Genomic DNA, 21,034 nt, shown 5'->3' with positions numbered 1-21,034 from the left:
CCCTCAGGGTTGTCATGGGAACCAAGGTCAGGCAGATGCTAAGGGGAAAAAAAACTAGTCCATTCTGTTCGACTCTGTATGGGGCTGCTGGAAACCCCATTCAGCTCTCACTCACGTCCTGCCATGAACGGGGTTGGGGTGGGGTCCCCACCTGGACTGTCTGTGGTCAGTAGCCTGCCACTCTGTCCTGTTGGCCCATGAACACAATGTGGGGGCAGGACCAGGGCTTCCTAATGTTTCTAGCCCAGGGAGAATGGCCAGTGTCCCTTCCCAAGCTCTGTCTGAATCCTTTGCTCAAAATTGCCAGGGTAGACAGTTTTTTCTCTGGCTTGTCTCAGAAAGACCTTGAGGAATCCAGAAACCAAGTCAATCATCAAGCTTGTCCATGGGCCTGGCCTCTATGAATGGAGCAATAGGTTTGGCCATCAGACTGATTTTATAGACGTGGACATCAATGGTCTTCAGTTCCCAAGCAAGATTACACAGCTGGGTGAAAACAGAGCCTTCTTACAAGGTCCGTGAGAATACTGTCTAACCTCCTGGTCAGTAGCCAAGCTCCTCTCTGGCTGAGGTCTGGCCACACAACACTTCCTGTGCCCCTTCCCTCCAACTGTTTGTCTGGCCGAGGTAGAGAGAGTGGGGGCAAGGACCAGGCTGGGGGAGGCAGGGTCATGTATGGCCCCTGTTTGGCATCTGAATGCTTATGCAAAACCTCAGCTCCTGCTTGCACACCTCCAGTGACAGGGAACTATCTGTAGAGCAACAGGGCAATGACCTTGGGGCAATGACCTTCTTTCACCTGAGCGACAGTCTTCCTGTGACTCTCCACTCTTTGGCCCTAGATCTGCCCCAGTGTTGCAAAGACCAAGGTGCCTCTGTCATCTCCTAATGTCCCAGGTTTGGACTTCCTTGTGGCTTGAACCTCTGTCCCATCCTTGCCCCCTGTCACTGCCCCTACAGTGCACATGACAAGGACCCTCAGAACCGTCCAGACACTGGTCTCCTTCCCAAGGTGAGCAGTGGGCAACAGGGCACGGATGGTGCAGACTCAGGATTGAAGATCACGCCATCTGGCCTGCTGGAAAGGGACACCCTGGAAGCCATGCTTCTGAACCAGGGGACAGGACAGCTGTCCCTCTGGGGTGGTGAGGGCACAGGAAGCAAGCAGCAGCTGAGGGATGGTGGGAGGAACTGGAAGAATGGCTTCTCCTAGCTGGCAGCCCATCCTGCTGGGCTGGCAGGTCCTGGTGGGAGGGAGTCTGGGTACAGGGACTTGGGCCAGTGGGTCAGGGGCCATCCTGTGTGCTGGACCCCTTCAGGGTGAGCCTGACCAGCGAGACCTTAGCTCAGCACCTGAGGTCTGCATCAAGTGGCCAGCTGAGTGGGAGCTGGGGGTCAGTGAACGTCTGGGTGTGAGCTGCCTGGCCAAGGTGGGGACTGGTCTCTACCAAGAGCCCAAAGTGCCCATGGTGATCGCGGGGCACCTGCTTAGTGTCAGCTGGGTATGAGGTGTGTGTGTGTGTGTGTGTGTGTGTGTTCCCCTCTGGAGCTGTGCATCTCGTTGTATGTCCTGGGTGTAAGTATGTGCTCTGATGTAGTTGGAGGGGGGTATCCAGGTGTGAACGGTGTGGGCTTTCTCATGCTCTGACCCGGAGGCCGGACTGCCTTCCCTGGGATCCCAGGTGTAGACCATCTCCACCAGGTGTGATTTGTTTTGTGTTGAGGACCCTGGATCTCTGAGCTTCCATCCCACCCTCGCCCAGCTGAACAACCACACCAGGGGCAGGAAGACAGGGTGAAACCCTTAGAAAAAAACGCTTGAGAAACTCTGCAAAAGACGCATCCTGATGAAAAAACAGTCCTGTGGATGGGTCCCTACAAAAAAAGGGGGAAGTTCTGCCAGGAGCCGGCTCGCGGCCGCCCCCTATGGGAGATGCATAGGTGGTCGTCAGATGGGCCAGCCAAGGGCCGGCGTGGGCTCGGACAGAGACGGAGACGCTGCTTCCGGCGCAGGCGCAGCGGCGGGGGCCGCGGGAGGTGGGTCCCCGGGCCTCTCATATCATCTTCATGTTGAATTTGCGGGCGCCCCCCTGGCCAGCCGCGGCAGTGGGCCCGTCCACCTTGCGGAAAGAGTACTCCACCGAGAAGTTGTTTTTGTGCTGCCCGCGGCCGCGGCTCCACACAAAGAGCAGCAGGAAGCAGAAGAGGACGACACCCAGGAAGGTGATGCAGCCCATTGCGGTGGACACCAGGATGGTGGTGAGGTCGAGTGGGAAGCGCGCGGCCATCTGCGTGTCGTTGCGGCCCTCGCCCGGGGTCCGGTTGACGGCCGGCTCCGGCTGCACGCTCAGGGTGGCGAAGTAGGTGTCGTTGCCGCCCGCGTTGCTGGCCACGCACGTGTAGGTGCCGCTGTCCCCCGGCCGTGCATCCTGGATGTGCAGCGTGCCGCCCGGCAGCACGCGCGCCCGGCCGGCGCTGTCGGCGGTCACCGTGCGGTGGCGCGGGGTCACCCAGGCTACGGTGGGCGCCGGCTCGCCCTCCGCGCGGCACTGGAAGCGCACGTCGGCACCCGCGGCCGCTGTGACGCGCTGCAGCCGCCGCTCGCGGATCTTGGGCTTGCGGCACACGAAGTACTCGAAGAGCGCCGAGTCTGGCAGGCTGCGCAGCGCGTCGCCGCGGACCTCGGCCGGGGTGGCACAGGCCGGCGGGCGGCCGTCGAAGTTGAGGGTCTTGCGGCGTTGCACGACCCACAGCAGGCGGCAGTCGCAAGCCAGCGGGTTCCCGTCCACGCGCAGCGTCTCCAGCGTGTTGACTGAGTGGAAGGTGCTCTCCTCCAGCGTGGACAGCAGGTTGTTGGAGAGGTTGAGCAGGCGAATCTGCCGCAGCCCCAGGAAGGCCTGCGGCTCCACCACGGCCAACAGGGCCCCAGCCAGGTGCAGCTCACGCAGGCGCACCAGGTCGCGGAAGGACCCGCGTCGCACCGTGCTGATGGGGTTGTGCGACAGGTTGAGGCAGGTGAGGTGAGCCTGGTGGCGCAGGGCGGCGGCGGGCACGGCGGTGATGTTGGTGTGTGTGACGGACAGCGAGGTCAGGTTGAGCCCCCGCAGGCTGCCGGCGGCCACCTCCTCCAGCAGCGGCCAGTTGTCGATCTCCAAGTGCAGCAGGCCTGGGAGCCGCTGGAAGTTCTTGTCCTCCAGGGCGGCGATGGCCAGGTGGCGTAGCCGCAGGGCGCCCAGGCCCCGCAGGTGGCCCAGCGACTCACCCGACAGCGCTGTCAGGTTGCAGCGCTCCAGGGTGAGCTCCTCCAGCGCCAGCAGCCCGGCGAAGGCTCGGCGCGAGATGAACACCAGGTCGTTGTCGCCCACCTCCAGCCGGCGGAGGCTGCGCAGATCCTGGAAGGTGTAGTCCAGGAGGATGACCAGCTTGTTCTCGCTCAGGTCCAGCAGCGTGAGATTGTCCAGACGTGTGAAGACGCCGGGTGGGATGAGCTTGAGCAGATTACCGCGGAGGCGCAGCACGCGCAGGCGCGGCAGGTTGGAGAAGGCACCCGGCTCCACGTGCGCGATCACGTTCTCGCTCAGGTCCAGCTCCTCCAGCAGCGGCAGGGCGGCCAGGTCGCCCGGGTTCAGGCAGCGGATGCGGTTGCGGCTGAGCTCCAGCAAGCGTGTCTCGGCCGGGATGCCGTCGGGCACTGCGGTCAGCCGGCGCCGGGGACAGGCTACCGCGCGCGTCTGCACCGTACACTCGCAGCGGGCCGGGCAGCCCCCTGCGGGGGACAGGGCCGCGGGCAGGAGCAGGAGTTGCAGGCTTAGCACCCACAGCCAGCAGGTCATGGTGCGGAGCCTGGGCCTAGGGCCACGCCACCATCCTTGTGGGCACCTGCGGGCGGGGGCAGCGTTAGTACCCACACTCCAGGCCTGTTCCATCCCATCCTAGCAGTGCGCTCAGGAAGCAATCGTCCAGGACCCGGAATCCCACTCCCTGGCATCTACCCAAGGGCTGTGAGGGGAGCAACCTGGATGGATGATCAGGGTGGACAGAGGGGTGACTTCAGATCAGGACAGGTGACATTTGTGCTGAGACCCTGTACAGGGTTCATTTGTGTTCTCCCTAAAAGAAACAAGGCTTCCCAGATGACACTAATGGTAGACAGCCTGCCTGCCAATGCAGGAGACATAAGTGATGTGGGTTCAATCCCTGGGTCAAGAAGATCCCCTGGAGCAGGAAATGGCTACCCACTCCAGTATTCATCCCTGTAGAATCCCATGGAGAGAGGAGCCTGGCAGGCTACAGTCTATGAGGTTGCAAAGAGTTGGACATGACTGAGCACACACATACACACATACATACATGTAGAAGTCCCCTGATTCATTGTAAGGGGCCTCCTTTGAAAATAGGTTCTTTGCAGATGTGATGAATTGAGGCGAATTTATATTGGATTCAGTTGGCCCTGAATCAAATGAGTGATGTCCTTATAACAAAACGGCAGTTTGGATGTGCACAGAGATGCACACAGAGGGAATAAGGCCATGTGAAGACAAGAGGCAGAGGCTGGAGGGATGTGTCTATATAAGTCGAGAATGGCTGGGGTCCCCAGAAGCTGGGAGAGGCATGAAGGACCCTCCCTTGGAGCCTTTGGAGGGAGATGGCCCTACAACACCTGAATTTCAGGCTCGTGGTCTCCAGAAGCCAGAGTGCATAGACTTCTGTTGTTTTAAGTCACTCAGTTTGTAGTACTTTGTTTTGGCCACAGGAAGCTCATGTAAACCCATAGGAGGACAAGGAAAGGGCCGTAGGTGTTAGGGAAAGATGGTTCCAGGCTGGAGGAACGGCCAGTGCAAAGGCCCTGAGGCAGCAGGAGCAAATGGAGTGAGTAGGGGTGGGGAACCAGGAGATGCACTGGGGGGGCCTTAGAGGCCAATGATGTGACCGAGAAGGACCAGAGGAACAGATGCCAAATGCCTGGGCCTCTGCACCTGTGGCTTCCAAGTTGCTCCATCTTTCCAGGCAACCAGCTGGCCCTCCATCTCCCATCTCCCCCATGTTCTGCTGGGCTGCAGCCCAGATCCCAGGGCCAAGGTGGGTGGGGTGGGGAAGGAGCAGCCAGATGGCAGCTGGAGGGAGCTGCTCTGTTGGCCAGGCAGCTATTTTCAGCATCTGAGCAGCTGAAGCCCCCAGGCTTCCCCTGACGGCCCCCCCACCGCCCCCCACTGGCACATCCCTACTGCCTCTTTTCTCACTGTTCCCACAGGCCTGGCCCAGCAAGGACCCAGGCTCTAGATCCTCACCCACGAGGTCAGCTCCTGCCTGCCTGGACCCTTTTGAGAATTTTAGGTGAAAACGAACAGACGCAGAGCCCGGAGTAACTGCTAGCTTAATGCTAGAGGCGAGTCACACGTCACCAGGGGAGAGAGTTTGTATTTTGCAGGTGTCATCAAATTAAGATGAGGTCATGCCAGAGTAGGGTGGGCCCTGATCCAATGATGGGTGTCCTTATGAAAGGGGGAAATTTGGATGCAGACATGCAGGAATGATGGCCATGTGACGACGGAGGCAGAGTTTGGAGTGATGCATTTATAAGCCAAGAGACACCAGGGTTGCCAGTAAGCACCAGAAGCTGCAAGAAACAGGGGAGGATCCACTCCTAGAGTCTCTGCAGGGAGCACAGCCCTGCTGACACCTTGACTTTGAATGTCTGGCCTCTAGAACAGAGAGTAACTTTCTGTTGTTTAAGCCACCCTGTTTGTGAGCTTTCATTATGGCAGCTACTGGATACTAATACAAGACCTACATAAGTAGCCACGTATCTGTTAAAAAAAAAACTCACACATGAGAGCAGAGGGGCATCAACAAGGAGGTTTGCTGCAGAATCGTTTGGAAAAACAAAAAACTGGAACTAACCCAGATATCCATCTACAGGGGATCCAGGAAATAAATTGTGGTCCATGCCTGCTATGGAACACAGGGAGACTTTTATGTACCAATGAAGAAAGACAGTGGAGGTGCACGTATACCGGGAAAATAAAACCCTCAGAACTAATCTCATTGTCCATCAGTGGGTGCTCAGTCATGTCTGGCTCTTTGCGACCCCATGGACTGTAGCCATCCAGGCTCCTCTGCCCATGGAATTTTCTAGGCAAGAAGATTGGAGTGGGGTGCCCTTTTGTACTCCAGGGGATCTTCCCAATCCGGGAATTGAATCCTCGTCTCGCATCTCCTGCATTGGTAGGCGGATTCTTTCCCACTAGCACCACCTGGGAAGCCCATCCATCAATAGGGCATTGGTTAAATAAGCTAGGGTCTGTGCCTGCTGTGGAATCAAGGAGATTCGTGTATACTTAGTAGAGAAAGAAAGCTGAGATGTACTTGTATGGAGGAAAAATGGAACTAACCTAGGCGCCCATCAATAGGGGATCAAATAAGCCATAATGCATGGTTATTGTGGAATGCTGGGAGATTTGAATGCACCCACAAGGAAAGATGGCTGAGTTGTAGTTCCAAGAGAGGCCAGAGGAATCGAGGTTGCCAAACAATCACAGACAGCACAAGTCTATTCATCAGGAAGTAAAATCAAACACCAAACTCAATTCTTGATTTGAGTGGGCACATAAACACATGTGCAGGTGCCCCCGAAATGCCTGGGGATTCACACACTGTATGAACAGCACTGTGAGTGGCAGGAATGGAGTTGAAATCATGGAGAGCGTGGTCACACCATGAGGAAACCAAGGCACCTCTGATCTCCAGGAGGTCATGGGTCTTAGCTCTCTGCCCCTGGCTGGGGAACCTAATGGGGAGGCAGACAGAGGGAGCGAGAAGCATCTGGTTCTGCTTTCCCACTGCAACTGTCCTTAATCCCAACCTGCGTATCGCAGGGAACACAATCCTTCCCCGAGACAAGCTGCCTTCCCAGGCTCTCTTTCTAGGTCATTCTCTTCCATGTTGTTGCCCTGGACAGCAAGCAGAGGGGCCACGTCCCACGAGGGGACGAGACAGTCAGAAACAATGGTCCCCTATTCATCCATCTCTTTCTACCTTAAACTGGCTCTTCAGTCACTCCTAGGTCTGGCTGCTCCCCGTGGTCAAGGGGTCACTGTCTGTCACCCAGGGATAGGGGACAACTCCTCAGCGGTCTGCTTCAGAGCAGCCAGGCCCCGCCAGCTCTGCCCCCAGAAGGAAATGACTGGTGTCGTTCAGTGCCCCAAACAGACTCCTTGTGGGGGTGGGGGGCAGAGCGGCCTGCTCTTTTCTTGCTGCAGGAGAGAATTCACACCCCTGTCCCCTCCCCGCCCTCCCCTCCTCCCTCTCTCCCCCTCCTCACTCTGCTGCAGATGCACAGGCCTGCTCGCTGCTCCTCCAACACACCTGGTTGGTCCTGCCCCAGGGCCTTTGCACATGTTATGCAATACCCAGACCACCACCCCTACAAGGCTCTCTCCCTGACTTTATTTGGATCTGGCCCCCAATGTCACTTCCTTGGTGACTTTTAGTACTCAAGTACCCTCCCAGTCTCTCTTATATGCCACTTAAACCTCTGTTCAAAGCTGGTCATTGTCTTCATCCACATGGCAAACACTGCAGCAGCCATGGCTCTGGGCTATCTGAATGGGGCCATTTAAGTCCCACAACATCCTCATTGGGAGGGGGAAGCCCCACTGTCACCCTCATTTTACAGATGGGAACACTGATGCACAAAGCAAGTTAAGTCACCAGCTCAGGTACACATAGGGCTTCCCAGGTGGCAATAGTGGTAAAGAATCCGCCAGTGCAGGAGATACAAGAGAGGTGGTTTGAACTCCTGGGTTGAAAAGATCTGGAGAAGGAAATGGCAACCCGTTTCAGTATTCTTGCCTGGGAAACCCCATGGACAGAGGAACCAGGCAGGCTGTAGCCCATGGGGTTGCAGAGAGTTAGACATGTCTTAGCACAGGTTCACACAGCATGTCAGAGGTGGCAGGGGATAGTCTCAGGGAGAGGTTGGTGGTGCTCAATCGTGTAACTCTATCTCTCTCTCTCTTTTAAACAGGCAGGAGAGAGTCTTGGCAGTTCATCCGGCTAGAATTCAAAACACAGCTCTGTTTTCGCTGGACCTGCAAAGGTCCTATAATGCTCGTTTCCTCTCATTCATCGATTTCGTCCATCTGTCAGTCAAATGTCTACGGTGCCAGGCATCTTCCAAGTGCTGAGGACACAGAGTGCCTGAGACAAACAGGTCAGCTTTCTGGGAGCTGACAGATAATAAAAGAGGTAAATACATGCTCTTCCACCTCCGGCGGCCATAAATGAAGAGGAATAAATCAGGAAGATGACAACAGGGTGTCGAGGGGATTGTAACCATCTAATTTACTGAGGAAGGATGGTTGTGTAAAGAGTAAGGGAGGGAGAGAAGGGGCCTAGCAGATGGTGGGCAGTAGGACCGGGCTGCTCAGCCCAGGAGGCTGGGAGCAGGCACTGTAGAGAGAGGAAGGTGGACTTTCTATCTACAAACTTAAAAAATATTTTAAAAAAATTATTTTAAGTTTTTATTTATTTGGTTGTGCCAGGTCTTACTTGCAGCACATGGGATTTAGTTCCCTGACCAGGGATCAAACCCAGGTCCCCTGCATTGCGAGCACCGAGTCCTAACCACTGGACCACCAGGGAAGTCTCCCCCCTCCAAATTTTTTTAAGTTGGAAAGAAATTTAAAAAATAGTTGTCACAGAGGCAGCTAAGAACAATGTCAGGAAGGAAGTACTCGATTCAAGAGGTCAGGACAGCTAGGGCACAGGCACCGTGATACAGTTTCTTGGAAAGGCTGCGGAGACCTCGGTTCTGATGCGCTGTGTGACCTCCAATGAAAAACATGCCCTCTATGAACCTCGCCTGTCAAAGGCAGCAAAACCTCGGTGTTCTCAGAGCTCTCCTGCTGTAATTGCTCCCAGGATGAGAGGACAGCTGGTCCTTTGGTGCCCAGCAGGGGCCACTCCAGCTGTGACCTAGTTTGTGAACTCCAACCTCTCCCAACCCAGAGCGGGCCTGTCATCTTCTCTGCAGGGGGTTGGCGGACTCGCAACTGGGCTGGAGCTTCCGATGCCTCCCCCACTAGGGTTCCAGCCCCTCCATGGTGGGAAGCGATTCTGGGACCTTGACTCTGCCTCCAGTAGCCGCGTTCACTCACGTTCCTGGATGTTGGGGGGCTGGGAAGTGGGAGAGCTCAGGGGAGGGCTGAGGGTGGAAGGAACTGAGCTGAGATGCCCAAATACCCCTGCATCCTTGCTGCTCTTGGATAATCAAGGGCCGGGTACCCTGAGCAAGTGAGTCACCCTCTCTGGGCCTGTTTCCTCGCCTGGAGGCCTGGGCCTTGCAATGGGGTTAGAAGGCCAGGTTCCCAGTCCCTGATTAGGGTGCTCATGCTCAGTCATGTCTGACTCTTTGCCACCCAGTGACTGTAGCCTGCCAGGCTCCTCTGTCCAGGGGATTCTCCAGGCAAGAATACTGTAGAGGGTTGCCATTCCCTTCTCCAGGGGATCTTCCTGACCCAGGGATCGAACCCGAATCTCCTGCATTGGCAGGTGGATTCTTTACCATTGAGCCACTGGGGAAGCCCCCCAGTTAGGCTGGGAGTCTAGATTCTAGTCCTGCTTCTGTTGCTAAGTTTTCAGGGCATCAGGTCCACTTCCTGATGACAGTGAGAAGACAGTGAGAACACCAGCTGTGGATGGTGGTGGGAAGGGCAGGCTGGGCAGGGAGGACAGGGTGGGCAAAGGCTGTGGAGTGGGGGCCATGCTAGAGGGCAAAGTGAGGCTGCATGGACAGGCTGCTGTTGAGTCCACACTTTCTCTGCCCCTTCCCTCCTCCGTGAGGCTATGGCCTTGGGGGAGGTGACCCCCACAGGGCTGTCAAGGTCCCCACCTGCCCTCTAGACCCTCCATTTCCCCCCAGGGACCCGCCTCCCACCTGGGGCCTCGCCTCCCGTCTGCTCAGGACTAGACACCATCTGTTCACTGATGACTCTTCTGAACTCCAGCCCCAGGGACTGGAGCCACATCCCTGACATCACCCGGAGGCCCTGCAGCGTCCCAACTTCAGCCTCCCCTGGCAGCTCCTTGCTCACACCCCCGGCCAATCCGTCACCAGGTACAGTCAGCTTCACCTCCAAATATATCCCAGATCCACCTTGTTCTGCAGCTTTGCCACCGCCAGGCCCCCACCTGCCAGCACGGGCTCCAGCTCACTCCCCAGCGTTCAGCAGACACCCTGCCTTCTCAGGCCTCAGTTGTTCCTGCCTGCAGAATGGACTGGAGTTGTGTGAGGGTCTCTTGACCCTGCTGACCTTTGGGGCCAGATCATTCTCTGTGTGTGGGGGGGCTGTCCTGGGTGCTGTAGGGTATGGAACAGCCTCCCTGGCCCCCACTCCCTTGACACCAGGAGCCCCCCAGTCATGAAAACCACAGATGTCCCCAGACATCACCCATGTCCCCTGGGGGCAGGATCACCCAGGTAAGATCCACGTTGTAGAGGGTGCTGGACACAGAGCAGGCATCTAGTTGATGCCCCAGGAAGAAACAGGCTGATTATCCGTTTGTTATCAGTGAGGAAGCAGAGGCTTAGGGAGGGGAAGTGACTCACCCTGGAGGAGAGAAGTACATGTAAGATTCGAACCCAGGGCTCCATACCCTCTTTTCCCATGGCTCTCTCGGGGTTAGGGCGAGGGGACCTCCACCTCTGTGGAACCCTGACTTCTGCCAGCTCTGCAGACCCAGGAGCTGCCCTGTGCCAGCCGGCCAGAACTGAGATGCCCTGGGGCTGCCTAAGAGCATGGCTCCCTCCTCCCATGTCATGGAGGCTTCCGGGTCAGTGAGCACATGACCTGTGGCCAGAGGTAGAGGAGGCCCTGGGTCCAGCCTGGCCCTTCCTGGGTCCCCTGCCTCCGTGTGGCTGCCAATGCCAGAAAAACTCCTCGCCACATGATTGAACACTGCTCATGCTGAGCAGGGTGTAGACCAGACCCCCTGAACACTCAGACCCCCATGCAGAGCCAAGGCCCCCCACCCTCATTTTCCGGACTTGGGATCCAGAGCCTGGGGGTCGGTGGCTGAGAACCTACCCATCTCCTTCCCCAGCAAGGGGCAGGTCCCATGGGGGCAGGGCTCTACCGGCCACAGTCCAAACCTCTATCTGTCCCTCTAAACCCCAGCAGGCCAAGCATGGGTGCTGGGGGCGCAGCAGCACCCCAGCTTTCCTCAGCACATTTTTTTCCTATTTCAAGTATTCAGTGGTTTTTTGGTGTGTTCACAAGTATGTGTAGTCATCACCCCTACCTAATTCCAGAACATTCCATCCCCCAAAAGAAGCCCTGTCCCCATCAGCAGTCACCCCCTCCCAGCCCCTGACAACCAGACAACCAGGAACCCACTCTCTGTGTCTGTGGATCTGCCTGCTCTGCACGTTTCCCATCAGTGGAATCACACCCTGTGTGTCCTTCTGTGTCTGCGTTTCTCACTGAGCATCGTGTGGGGCAGGCAAGCAGGCAAGAGATGCAAACACATCCGTGAAGTATATCGTTTGGGCGAAGCAGGGGTCTGCTCTGGTCTGATGCTTTGTCCAGTGTGGCTGGAAAGGTGTGTCTGAGTTGAGTCTTGAGTGGGGGTGGGTAGGCAGGAGTGAGCCAGGAGGAAGGCTGGGAGATGGTGTTCCGGGAGGAGGGGCCCGCCAGGGTGAAGGCCCTGAGGTGGGGGCGAAGGGCTGGTGCTGGGAGGACAGAAGTAGGGGTGACTGGAGGCTCAGGGCACATCTGAGTTTGGGGCTGGGAGTTGAGGTTGGCAAGGATGGAACCATGCAGCGTGCTGAACCCACAGTGAGGTGTAGGGACTTGATTCTGAGTGATGGGTAGCTATGAGGGAGGCTGGAGAAGGAACATGATGGAGCTGAGTCGGCATCTGAAGATGCATCTGGGTTTGTGTGTTCTGGGCCTGTCACCCTACATCACATGAACCTGGACAGTCACCCTCCTGGACAGCTCTGTCCTGAGGGCGGGGACCACGTCAGTCCCTTCTCTACCCCCCACCACCAGCACACACAGAGCTGGGTGCTCCGTGGGCCAATGAGGGAAGCAGAGAGATTCTAGCAACAGGATGAGATCTCCAGGGTCCCCATGGGAGCCCACCCCTGACTACCTTGGAAGAGACTTGTAAGGCGCTGAACCTCAGCTTCCTCTTCTGCAAAAGGGACCCAGGTGACCAACAACTGCCCTCCGGGTGCTGACTGAGTAGCAGGTGAGAACTCAGAGAGAGAAGGTACTTTATAACCTGGGGCCTTCGGAAAATTCTCCACTGAGTGCCGGCTGGGGTCAGGTGCCCTGAGTCCTAGGCCTTGTTCTGGTCTCACCCATTCATTCAACACGCATTTAATGGGCACCTTCTGTGTACCATGCACTGTTCTAGTTCTTAAGGGAAACAGCTTTGAAAAATACAGACGGAATCCCTGCCAGTCATCCACAGGTGATAAAGAGAAGAAAGAGTACCGGAGGCCATGTGTGGATGGTGCAACAGAGAATAACGGGGAGGTGGGGCCTGTGGTCAGCCAAAGAATGGCCCCTTCAAAGATGCCCACAGCCTGACCCCTGAAACCTGCAAATGTTACTTTATGTGGCAAAGAGGGATGAAATTAAGGATGCTGATCGGTTCACCCTGAGGTGGAGACGATCCTGGATTCCCCGGGGGCCCAGTGTCATCACGTTGTCCTTATAAGAGGGAGGCGGGAGGGTCAGAGGCAGAGAGAGATGGGAGATGCTGGGCTGCTGACTGTGAGGATGGAGGGAGAGGTCGTGAGCCAGGGATGAGGCACCTCTAGAAACTAGAAAAGGCAGGAGCCGGTGCTTTCCAGGAGCCTCTGGAGGGACCTGCCCTGCCCACGCCTGGGTTTAGCTGTGTGAGGCCTGAGCTGGACTCCTGATCTGCAGGGTTGTGAGAGAATCAATGTGTGTGGTTTGAGCACTAGGTTTGTGGCAATCTGTGGCAGCACCCCTGGGAGCCCTGCGCAGGGTCTTTGCAGATTTGAAGAGGAGGTGGGCGGAGGCCTCTGCGGAGCTGTGTGCCGGCTCTGGGGGCTGGAAGGGGGAGGGGGCTCTGCTCCCCACAGTATCTGCCATCAGTATCAGCAGCAGTGCAGGAAGCTATCTGGGGGAAGAGCCCAAAATCTGTCCGTCGAGGGCAACAGAGACCCTCCTCCCCAGAGCCCCTAGCGGGCCTTAACCCAAATTTACCATGAAGTTCTTAACCCAGGCAGTGGGGTGGTGACTGGGGTTGCTGGGGCCCCTCTCCAGGATCAGGGGCAGCCCAGCTCCTCCCTGCCCTACCCATGGAGAGAGCTTTGCCCCTACAGACACATGGGACAAGTCCTGTCCCCTCCCAGGCTAGGGGATGCTGAACACTGCTTTGGGTGAGACTGAGCCAAGCCCCCTGAAGGAAGCAGCTAAACCCATAGGAGGACAGGGAGGGGGGTGAATAGATGCTGCTGGCAGCTGACCACTCTGTCCCCTCCCCCTCCTCCATCACAACTGGGGCCAGAGGGACACACGGCAGTGTTGTTTGGTGGGCCTTCAAAGTGTTCCCTGTTCAGGCTTCCAGATGGATGAGGTGGGGCCCGGCCCCAAGCAGCACCCAGCCCTCTGAGGCCCGTTTTTGGGGACATACTGCCGACCCCTTCAGGACTGGTGTATCCTTCGTCCTAGATCTGGCCCTTCCGGGACTTTCATCCACGACAATTCATTAAGCCCTAATTAGTCTCTGTCAGCCATTAGTCCCTTTTAACCCTACAGGGGACTGGGGGGCCTCCCGACCCACTTTCCTTGACCGCCTTTGGCAGGTGAGGCCTCTAGAACCACATTTTGAATGTCTACTGTCTACCACAGCCACTCAGCCACTAGCCCAGCCCAGCCCCAAAGGTGGGAATAGTGAAGCCCACTTGCAGAAGAACGAGACTGAGGGTCAGAGTGGTCCCCAGTTCACCTGGCAGCACTCAGCTTGAGAGTCAACATTTGAACCCTGGTCCGATGCCAGCTCCTTTTCACTGAATCCCAGAGCCCTATTGGAAGGTCCTTTTCAGAGGACCAGGATTGACACATGGTGGTGGGCAGCTTGCCCCGGGGCCCACCTGGAACAAGCTTTGCTTGGAGAGTTCTCTGAGAGGCTCTCTACCTGGTGAGTAGGTGATGACTCAGGGGCATCCGAGAATGACAGCCTTGTGGGAAGAGAAATCAAGCTGACGCCTGAGATCTGCTTTATATTCCCACTCAGCAAGGTACCTTCGGATCCTGGGCATTCTGTGTGGGTGGCTGGGAGCAGCCACCCCCATTCTACAGATGAGCACACTGAGGCCAAGCTGCTGTGTTAACAGTGGGGATGATCAAGGCTGCCCTGCTGTCACACAATATCTAGCTCATGGCAGCCGCATGCTGGGGGCACAATGCACCTGCATTTCTTACACCCTGCATTGATGTCCATCTCAAAACTGGAGCTCATAGAAGGGCTGTCTTTTGTCAGAGGTCACCAGCAAGGATGGGGAACAGAGAGGTAGGCTGAGGAAGTCTGGCTTTAGCCCTTCCAAGCCCTCATCCCACGGTGGGCGGCCCCTTCCCACCACTCCATGCCATCTGGGTAGAAGGAGGAGGAGCCACACCTGTGAGGGAAGCCTACGGGGTCTTCCAACTCAGATCCTGTCTCAGATGACTGCCACTCTGGCTCAGAGGGGGAATGGAGCAAGGCAGGACACTCACAGCCCGACGGCTCCAGACCTCTCTTTGCCTGCCCACACCTGGTTTCCACCAACCTCACCCACAGAGACCCCATGTCCTCTGCCTCTGGGTACTCACCACAGCCTTCCCAGCCTCCACACCTCCTCCAGGGAGCCCTCTTGTGTTGCTCCAGGTTTTAGAGCCCTACTCTCCCTGAAAGTTCTCCCCCCCATCAAACCCCAGATGGTCCCTCTGTCTGCTGTCATGCTGCCGCAGACACCCCCTCCCCACGCCCCCGCCAGAAGCAAGAGGTTCTCAACCATCTCTGTACAAACGTGGATTCACCAGGGACTGCTTGTTAACAATGCAGGCTCCTGGGCATGAACCCCAGAAGTGCTGATTCCTCAGAACTGGGGGGCTGGGGTGCCTGTACTGTTAGCGCTTGGGGCACGTGGTCTGGAAAATAAGGACCAGGTCTTTTCCTGCACTGGGATCAAGGCACAAGGTGCTGCCCTCCCCAACTTGTTGAATGGGGCTCAGTGGCCTCACGGGCCAGGCCCTGGGGGGCTCCTATGCCAAGCTTCAGGGGACAGAGAGAAGCCCCCACCCCACCCTTGCTGCTGACTGGACACAGGCCCGCGGGGCAGGGGGCCCGGCCCTGCGCTCCCAAATCCTCCCACCTGGCTGGACTGTCCCCAACCCAGCGATGCAGCAGGTCCTGGTGTTAACGCCTCCTGCGCCTTCCGGGCGCAGTCCCCCAGGCTGGACCAGACCTCGCCGGAAGGGAGGGCGAAAAGGCTCCGGACCCGACCGTCCCCGATTCCCAGACCCAGCCAGTGCCCCATCCTAACCCCCTTTGGAGGGGAGCGCATTCCAGGCGTCCCCACTGCCTCCAGAGAGAAGACCAGCTGGCTCCTTGCTCCTCGGCGCCCCGGGGAGGGACAGGGGGACCTCAGCATGGCGAGTGGCCCCCCAAAGTTTCCAGGGGGAGCGCTGGGGGCCTGAGGAGGAGCAATGCACCCGGGAGGGGCGCTCAGGGAGAGTGGCCCCCCAGGCGAGAATGGGGGGCGCGGGTGGGGGCTACGGCGCGCAGGTGGTGCGGAGTCACCGGGCCCGGCGCGGACACTCACCTGGGCGGCTCCGCCGTGGACACGGCGCGGGCTGCGGCGCGGGGGCCGCCCGGAGCCGACAGGAGCCGCCGCCACCGCCGCCTCCCGGGTCCGCCGTGCTCGCCCCCGCCGGCGCGTGCCCGCCGGCGCCCTCCTCGCGCGGGACTGCGCTCCGCCGTGCGCGCGGCCCGCCGGCTAGGGTGCGCGGCGCCCCAACCGCAGGTGTGCGGGGCTGCAGGAAGCTAGGACACGTGCGCGCAGGTGCCGGGACACGCGCCAGGGTGGCGGGGGGGGGGCAGGGCGTCCAGGCCCTGGGAGCGCGTGTTGCCCCGTGCACACCCGCCCGCGGTGGCGCGAACGAGAACCTCTGTGACGGGGCCTTTGTGTACCTGCAGAGGCTGCGGTGCGGGAAACGCCGGGCTCCCCATCTGCGCTTGTCTGGCATCTGCCCTTCCTCTCTGCCCCCACTCGGGGTCTCCAGCACCTGACACCTGGACACCTGCCCCAGCCTCTTCCGCTCCTGCCAGCCCTCCAGGCCCATTCCTCACGCAGGTCGCAGAGGCTACTTAACCACTGGCCTCTGGAATTGACTATGGATGGCTCTCTATTGAACCTGGATTCATGTCTAAACGCGGTGTATGTTTCTGGATCTTCGGTACCCGTGCCTTCCTCCCGCCGCCTCACTCGTGCCTCACTCCTTCGCCAGAAGGTCCCCTTGCTCCTCTTTGAACACGCCAAGAGGGCCCTGCCGGGCTCAGGGCCTTTCCCCTTACTGTTTCCTCTGCCTTTCCCTTCATCCTTCTTGGCCAGTGTGTAATTACTTGTGTTTATGCAGCAGCCTGCTCAATGGATGTTAATGGAAAGAATGACTCTTACTTTTACGTATTGTGATGTATGTAGTTTCCTGATCCCCCAATACTGGGCCTGCCGGCTGTCAGCCCCGTTTAGGGAACTCATGCTGTGGAGTCTGGGCTGGGAGGTAGACGGTACTCCAGTGTTGGGGGCACAGGGGCAGAGGACGGGGGTACCTCCCAACCCCCCCTACCATCATGCTAAGACATGATTAGTAGCAAGATTGTCGAATGCTCACTATATGCTGGGCTCTTCTTTTTTTTTTAATGTTGATTTTGTGTTTATTTGGCTGCACTGGGTCTTAGTTGAAGCATGTGGGATCTAGTTCCCTGACCAGGAATCAAACCAGGGCCTCCTGCATCAGGAGTGTGGAGTCTTAGCCACTGGACCACCAGGAAAGTCCCTGGGCTCTGTTCTTAACATGAGCCCTCTGGTGCTTGCTGCAGCCCCATCCGTTACAGGTGGAGGCTAATTATTCCCATTTCTCAAATCAGCAAGTTGAGGCTCAAAGATGCCATCTTTCCCAAGTGAGGGGCTCAAGGTGGGCCTGGCTGCTCCAGGAGGCTAGGTGTGTAACCTTGCACGATCCTACCCCCAGCCCTTCCCACCCACTGTGCCCTCCTAGCTGCTCCCATGGTGGCTTGGCGTCAACTCAGCCACCTGTGACTCAAGCAGGCTCCGTTCCCAGACTGTCGCATTGGCCCGAGGCCCAGAAACTGCATCCTAGGAGGCTGCAGGCCAGGTGCCCAAGGGACAAGAGGATGGATCCCTTCCTGGCCTGCAGAGGTCCAAGAGGAGGACATGGGGTCCCCTCCCTGGTGGTTCTCCATCCCCACGGGCAGCCCAGCCCCCACACAGAGGAATCACTGCTGTAGAGGCTGTGTGATCTCGGGGCAGTCACTTTCCCTCTCTGAGCTTCTGTCTCCTGTGAAATGAGGTTCTGGTAACCTCATTTCCAGGGCTCTTAGAGGAAAGTGCTTATTGAGCACCTACTGTGTACCAGGTCAAGCACTAGAGGTAGGAGATGTGGCAGGGGGCTCGCCATGGCCCTGGGGGAGCAGACCAGTGAGACAGTCACGAAAGGGTGTGGTGGGAAACTCAGCAGAGAGCCGGTACTCAATCTAGGGTGGAAGTCAGTGAATCTCTTCCAAGGAGGGGCTCTTGAGATGAGTCCTGCAGGGGACAGGGGTAACTGATGTGGTGGCCAGGATTGGAACCCACTTCCTGGCTGTGGAACTGTGGGCAGCTCCCCTCCAGCCTCAGTTTCCACATCTGTAAAATGGGGGCTCAAACTGTATAGCCATCTTCTAGGATTGCAAGGACTCCACTCAATAACACAGGGGGAAACCAGGGCTCTCAGTGGCCCTGCCCAGCTCTCATTCATTGCTCCAGAAACCTGGTTGAAGGGCAGGATGAGGCCTCAGACACTGCCCGCCTCAGGACCTTTGCATGGCTCTTTCCTCCACTGCAGCACCTTTCTCCCAGCCACCAGCCCGGCTCACCCCTTCCTGACTCATGTCTCCACCCCTTGCCTCCTCTATCCCCTCCCTGCCTCCTCGGCACTCTCCCTACTTAAGACACCATGTAATTTACTGATTTATCCTGTTGATCATGGGCTCTTCCTTCTTTCCTACTGTGGAACGGCTCCAGTAGACACAGAGTAGGTGTCCAGTAAATGCCAGCTGAATGAACAAATGGTCCGGTGATGCTGAGGGCTGTAGGTTTTACCCCTGGAAGTGGGGGTTCTGAGGGGTCTGAGTGGGGAAGTGTCTGTTGCTGCCTGAAACCACTGTCTTATCATCTCTCCATTCTTGGTCAGTATCAACCTGCTTCCTATACCGAGAGGGAGCCCAGGAGCATGTAGTAGGCCCTCAGTAACCAGCTAGAATGTGCACATTGGCATTGCTGTTCTATTAGATTTAGCAGGGACATGGAAGTGGGCTCAGCCACTGAATGGCCTCTCTGGGCCCAGCATCCCCAGTGGGATGCTACCGTGAGGGCCGAGGTGGGTGTGGGAAGGAGGTGTAGCTAGGGGTTCCAGCCTCCCAGGTGGTGGGATGGCAGTACCTGGTTGCCAAGGTTACGAACACCTGCGATGGGGATGTTGCCATGGAGACAGACCCCTGGAAGGAGAGGGCGGCTCCAGATGGGGGAGCTGTAGGTTGGGCAGGGGGCCTGGAGGTGGCTGCCATCCCCAGGGGCTTCCCTAGCACCCTGTGTCCCACCTTCCTGGCTGTGGGTGCAGCAGGGCCCTGACTCTCCCCATCCTGTGTCCTCGTACCTGGGAAAGCCAGCAGGAGCCCTTAGGCAGCAGTAATGATTTCTAAAATTAAAAGCCCTTCTCTTCTCTCCTTTCTCCGGCGAGATGTGTACGACTGGCGGTCGGGGCCAGGGGAAGCAGGAGTCACATGGCCTGGAACCTCAGCTGTGGCCTCAGACAAGTGGCTTTCCCACCGTGATAAGAGTGGAATCCTGAGTTTCTGGGAGACAAGAGTTCAGAGGGATTGAGGCCTTGGACTCCAGATCCCAGGGGCTACCCCAGGTAGGTCCCTGCTGGGTGACCTTGACTGATGACCTAACCTCTCTGAGCCCCAGTAGCCTCATCTGTAATGTGGGAATCATAACAACCCATCCCTCTAGGAGGTTGACATGTGCCTGTGCTGTTTACAGGTCTGCCCGATCCACGATACACAGGGGTGTTATTTACTGAGTCAACATTTCCTCGGGCTGTGCGTGGGGATGCTGGTCCCCAAACACAGCTCCCACTGAACAAATGGGCCCAAAGCTAGCAGGACAAGCTCTGAGGGTTGCAGAGGGTGGGAACGGCCCGACAGCAGAGAGCCCAGTGAAGGCATAGACTGGAGGGCTTCCCAGACATGGCACTGGGGCTTCTGCAGCTTTTCTGTGTGGCCACACAGGGGCCTCAAACTGACACTAACTCCTGTGTAAGGTGGGCCCTCGATGGCAGCCCCCAAGTCCCAAGTAAGCATAGGTCCCTGATATGGTTATGATAAACAGTCCCCTCAGGGCCTCCTTGCATGTGCCCCATGGAGCTTACCAAAACCCAGCTCTTTTTTGGTTGAATTGACCTATCTGACTGCAGCCAAGGGAACCCAGAGCAGGCACCATCATGATCTAGTTGCAGGGTCCTGAGGCCTGAATCACTTGCAAGGATTTTCAGTAAGTAAATCTTGCAGTAGTAAGCAGTTTCAGATTTTGCAAATAGGGCTCATCTTAGTTCCTCCTTTCTTCTTCTTTTTAAAAAAATATTTATTTGCCTGTGCTGGGTCTTAGTTGTGGCATGTGGGATCTCCAATCTTCATTGCGGCATGCAGCATATTTAGTTGCAGCACGTGGGATCTAGTTCCTTGACCAGGGATGTAACCCAGGCCCCCTGCATCAGGAGCATGGACTCTTAGCCCCTGGACCACCAGGGAATTTCCTTAGTTCTTCCTTTCTGACATTCATCATTAATTTAATTTTCCTGTCCTTTCATACTGTTCAGGCTCTCAAGTACAATGTCCAAGATGACAATGGACATCCTTTCCTTGCTCCTGGTCTTAGGGGGAAAGCTATCAGTTTTTCACCATTTATGGTGATGTCAGCTGTCAGTTTTTCACAGATGACCTTTATCAGGTTGAGGAAATTCCCTCTTTCTATTTGCCAAGATTTCAACCTGAATTGAGTGTTGAATTTTGTCAGATGCTTCTTCTGCAGGCATGAAAAAAACAGTCATAGGGTTTTTCTCCTTTCTTGTGTCAATGAGGTGAATCCCATTCACGGATTTTCCAGTGTTAAACCAACCTTGCATTCCTGGCATTGGCCATACTCTGTGGTCATGATGTAGGATCCTTGGGATCCAATCTACTGATGTTTTGTGAAAGATTCTTGCATCTGTATTTTTTTAATTATTTATTTTTAATTGAAGGATAATTGCTTTACAATATTGCATTGATTTCTGCCATACATCGACATGAATCTGTCTTAGGTACACATATGTCCCCTCCCTCTTGAACCTCACTCCCACCTCCCATCCCTTCCCACCCCTCTAGGTTGTTACAGAGCTCTGGTTTGGGTTCCCTGAGTCATACAGCAAATTCCCATTGGCTATCTCTTTTACATATGGTAGTGTATATGTTTCTGTGCTACTCTCCATTCATCCCATCCTCTCCTTCCTCCCACCCTCCTGTGTCCATAGGTCTGTTCTCTATGTCTGCATCTCCATTTTGTGCTAAGTCATTTCAGTCATGTCTGACTCTTTGGGACCCCATGGGCTGTAGCCAATTAGGCTCCTCTGTCCACGGGATTCTCCAGGCAAGAATACTGGAGTGGGCTGCCATGATCTCCTCCAGGAGATCT

At 56.8% G+C, this 21,034-nt stretch overlaps 1 protein-coding gene across 2 annotated transcripts; it reads right to left on the bottom strand.

Annotated features, from left to right (window-relative positions):
- Positions 1-1,824: 1,824 nt before the first annotated feature.
- Positions 1,825-16,654, bottom strand: LINGO3 (leucine rich repeat and Ig domain containing 3). Of its 2 annotated transcripts, none has more exons than XM_081499957.1 (2): positions 16,213-16,654; positions 1,825-3,879 (listed from the first exon to the last, which is right to left on the bottom strand). In XM_081499957.1, the coding sequence occupies exons 1-2, from the start codon at positions 16,362-16,364 to the stop codon at positions 2,055-2,057; spliced, it is 1,977 nt and encodes a 658-aa protein (XP_081356083.1). In that variant the 5' UTR covers positions 16,365-16,654; the 3' UTR covers positions 1,825-2,054. The 2 variants fall into 2 exon arrangements, with proteins under 2 accessions (XP_081356083.1, XP_081356084.1); XM_081499958.1 differs by lacking the exon at positions 16,213-16,654 and adding an exon at positions 15,845-16,144.
- Between the last annotated feature and the right edge of the window lie 4,380 nt (positions 16,655-21,034).

Source organism: Giraffa tippelskirchi, chromosome 6, assembly GCF_054371585.1.
Source record: "Giraffa tippelskirchi isolate mGirTip1 chromosome 6, T2T-mGirTip1v1.2.pri, whole genome shotgun sequence".
Taxonomy (NCBI): domain Eukaryota; kingdom Metazoa; phylum Chordata; class Mammalia; order Artiodactyla; family Giraffidae; genus Giraffa; species Giraffa tippelskirchi.
Note: the sequence above shows the minus strand (reverse complement) of the source record. Positions and strands in the feature narration are given on the sequence as shown.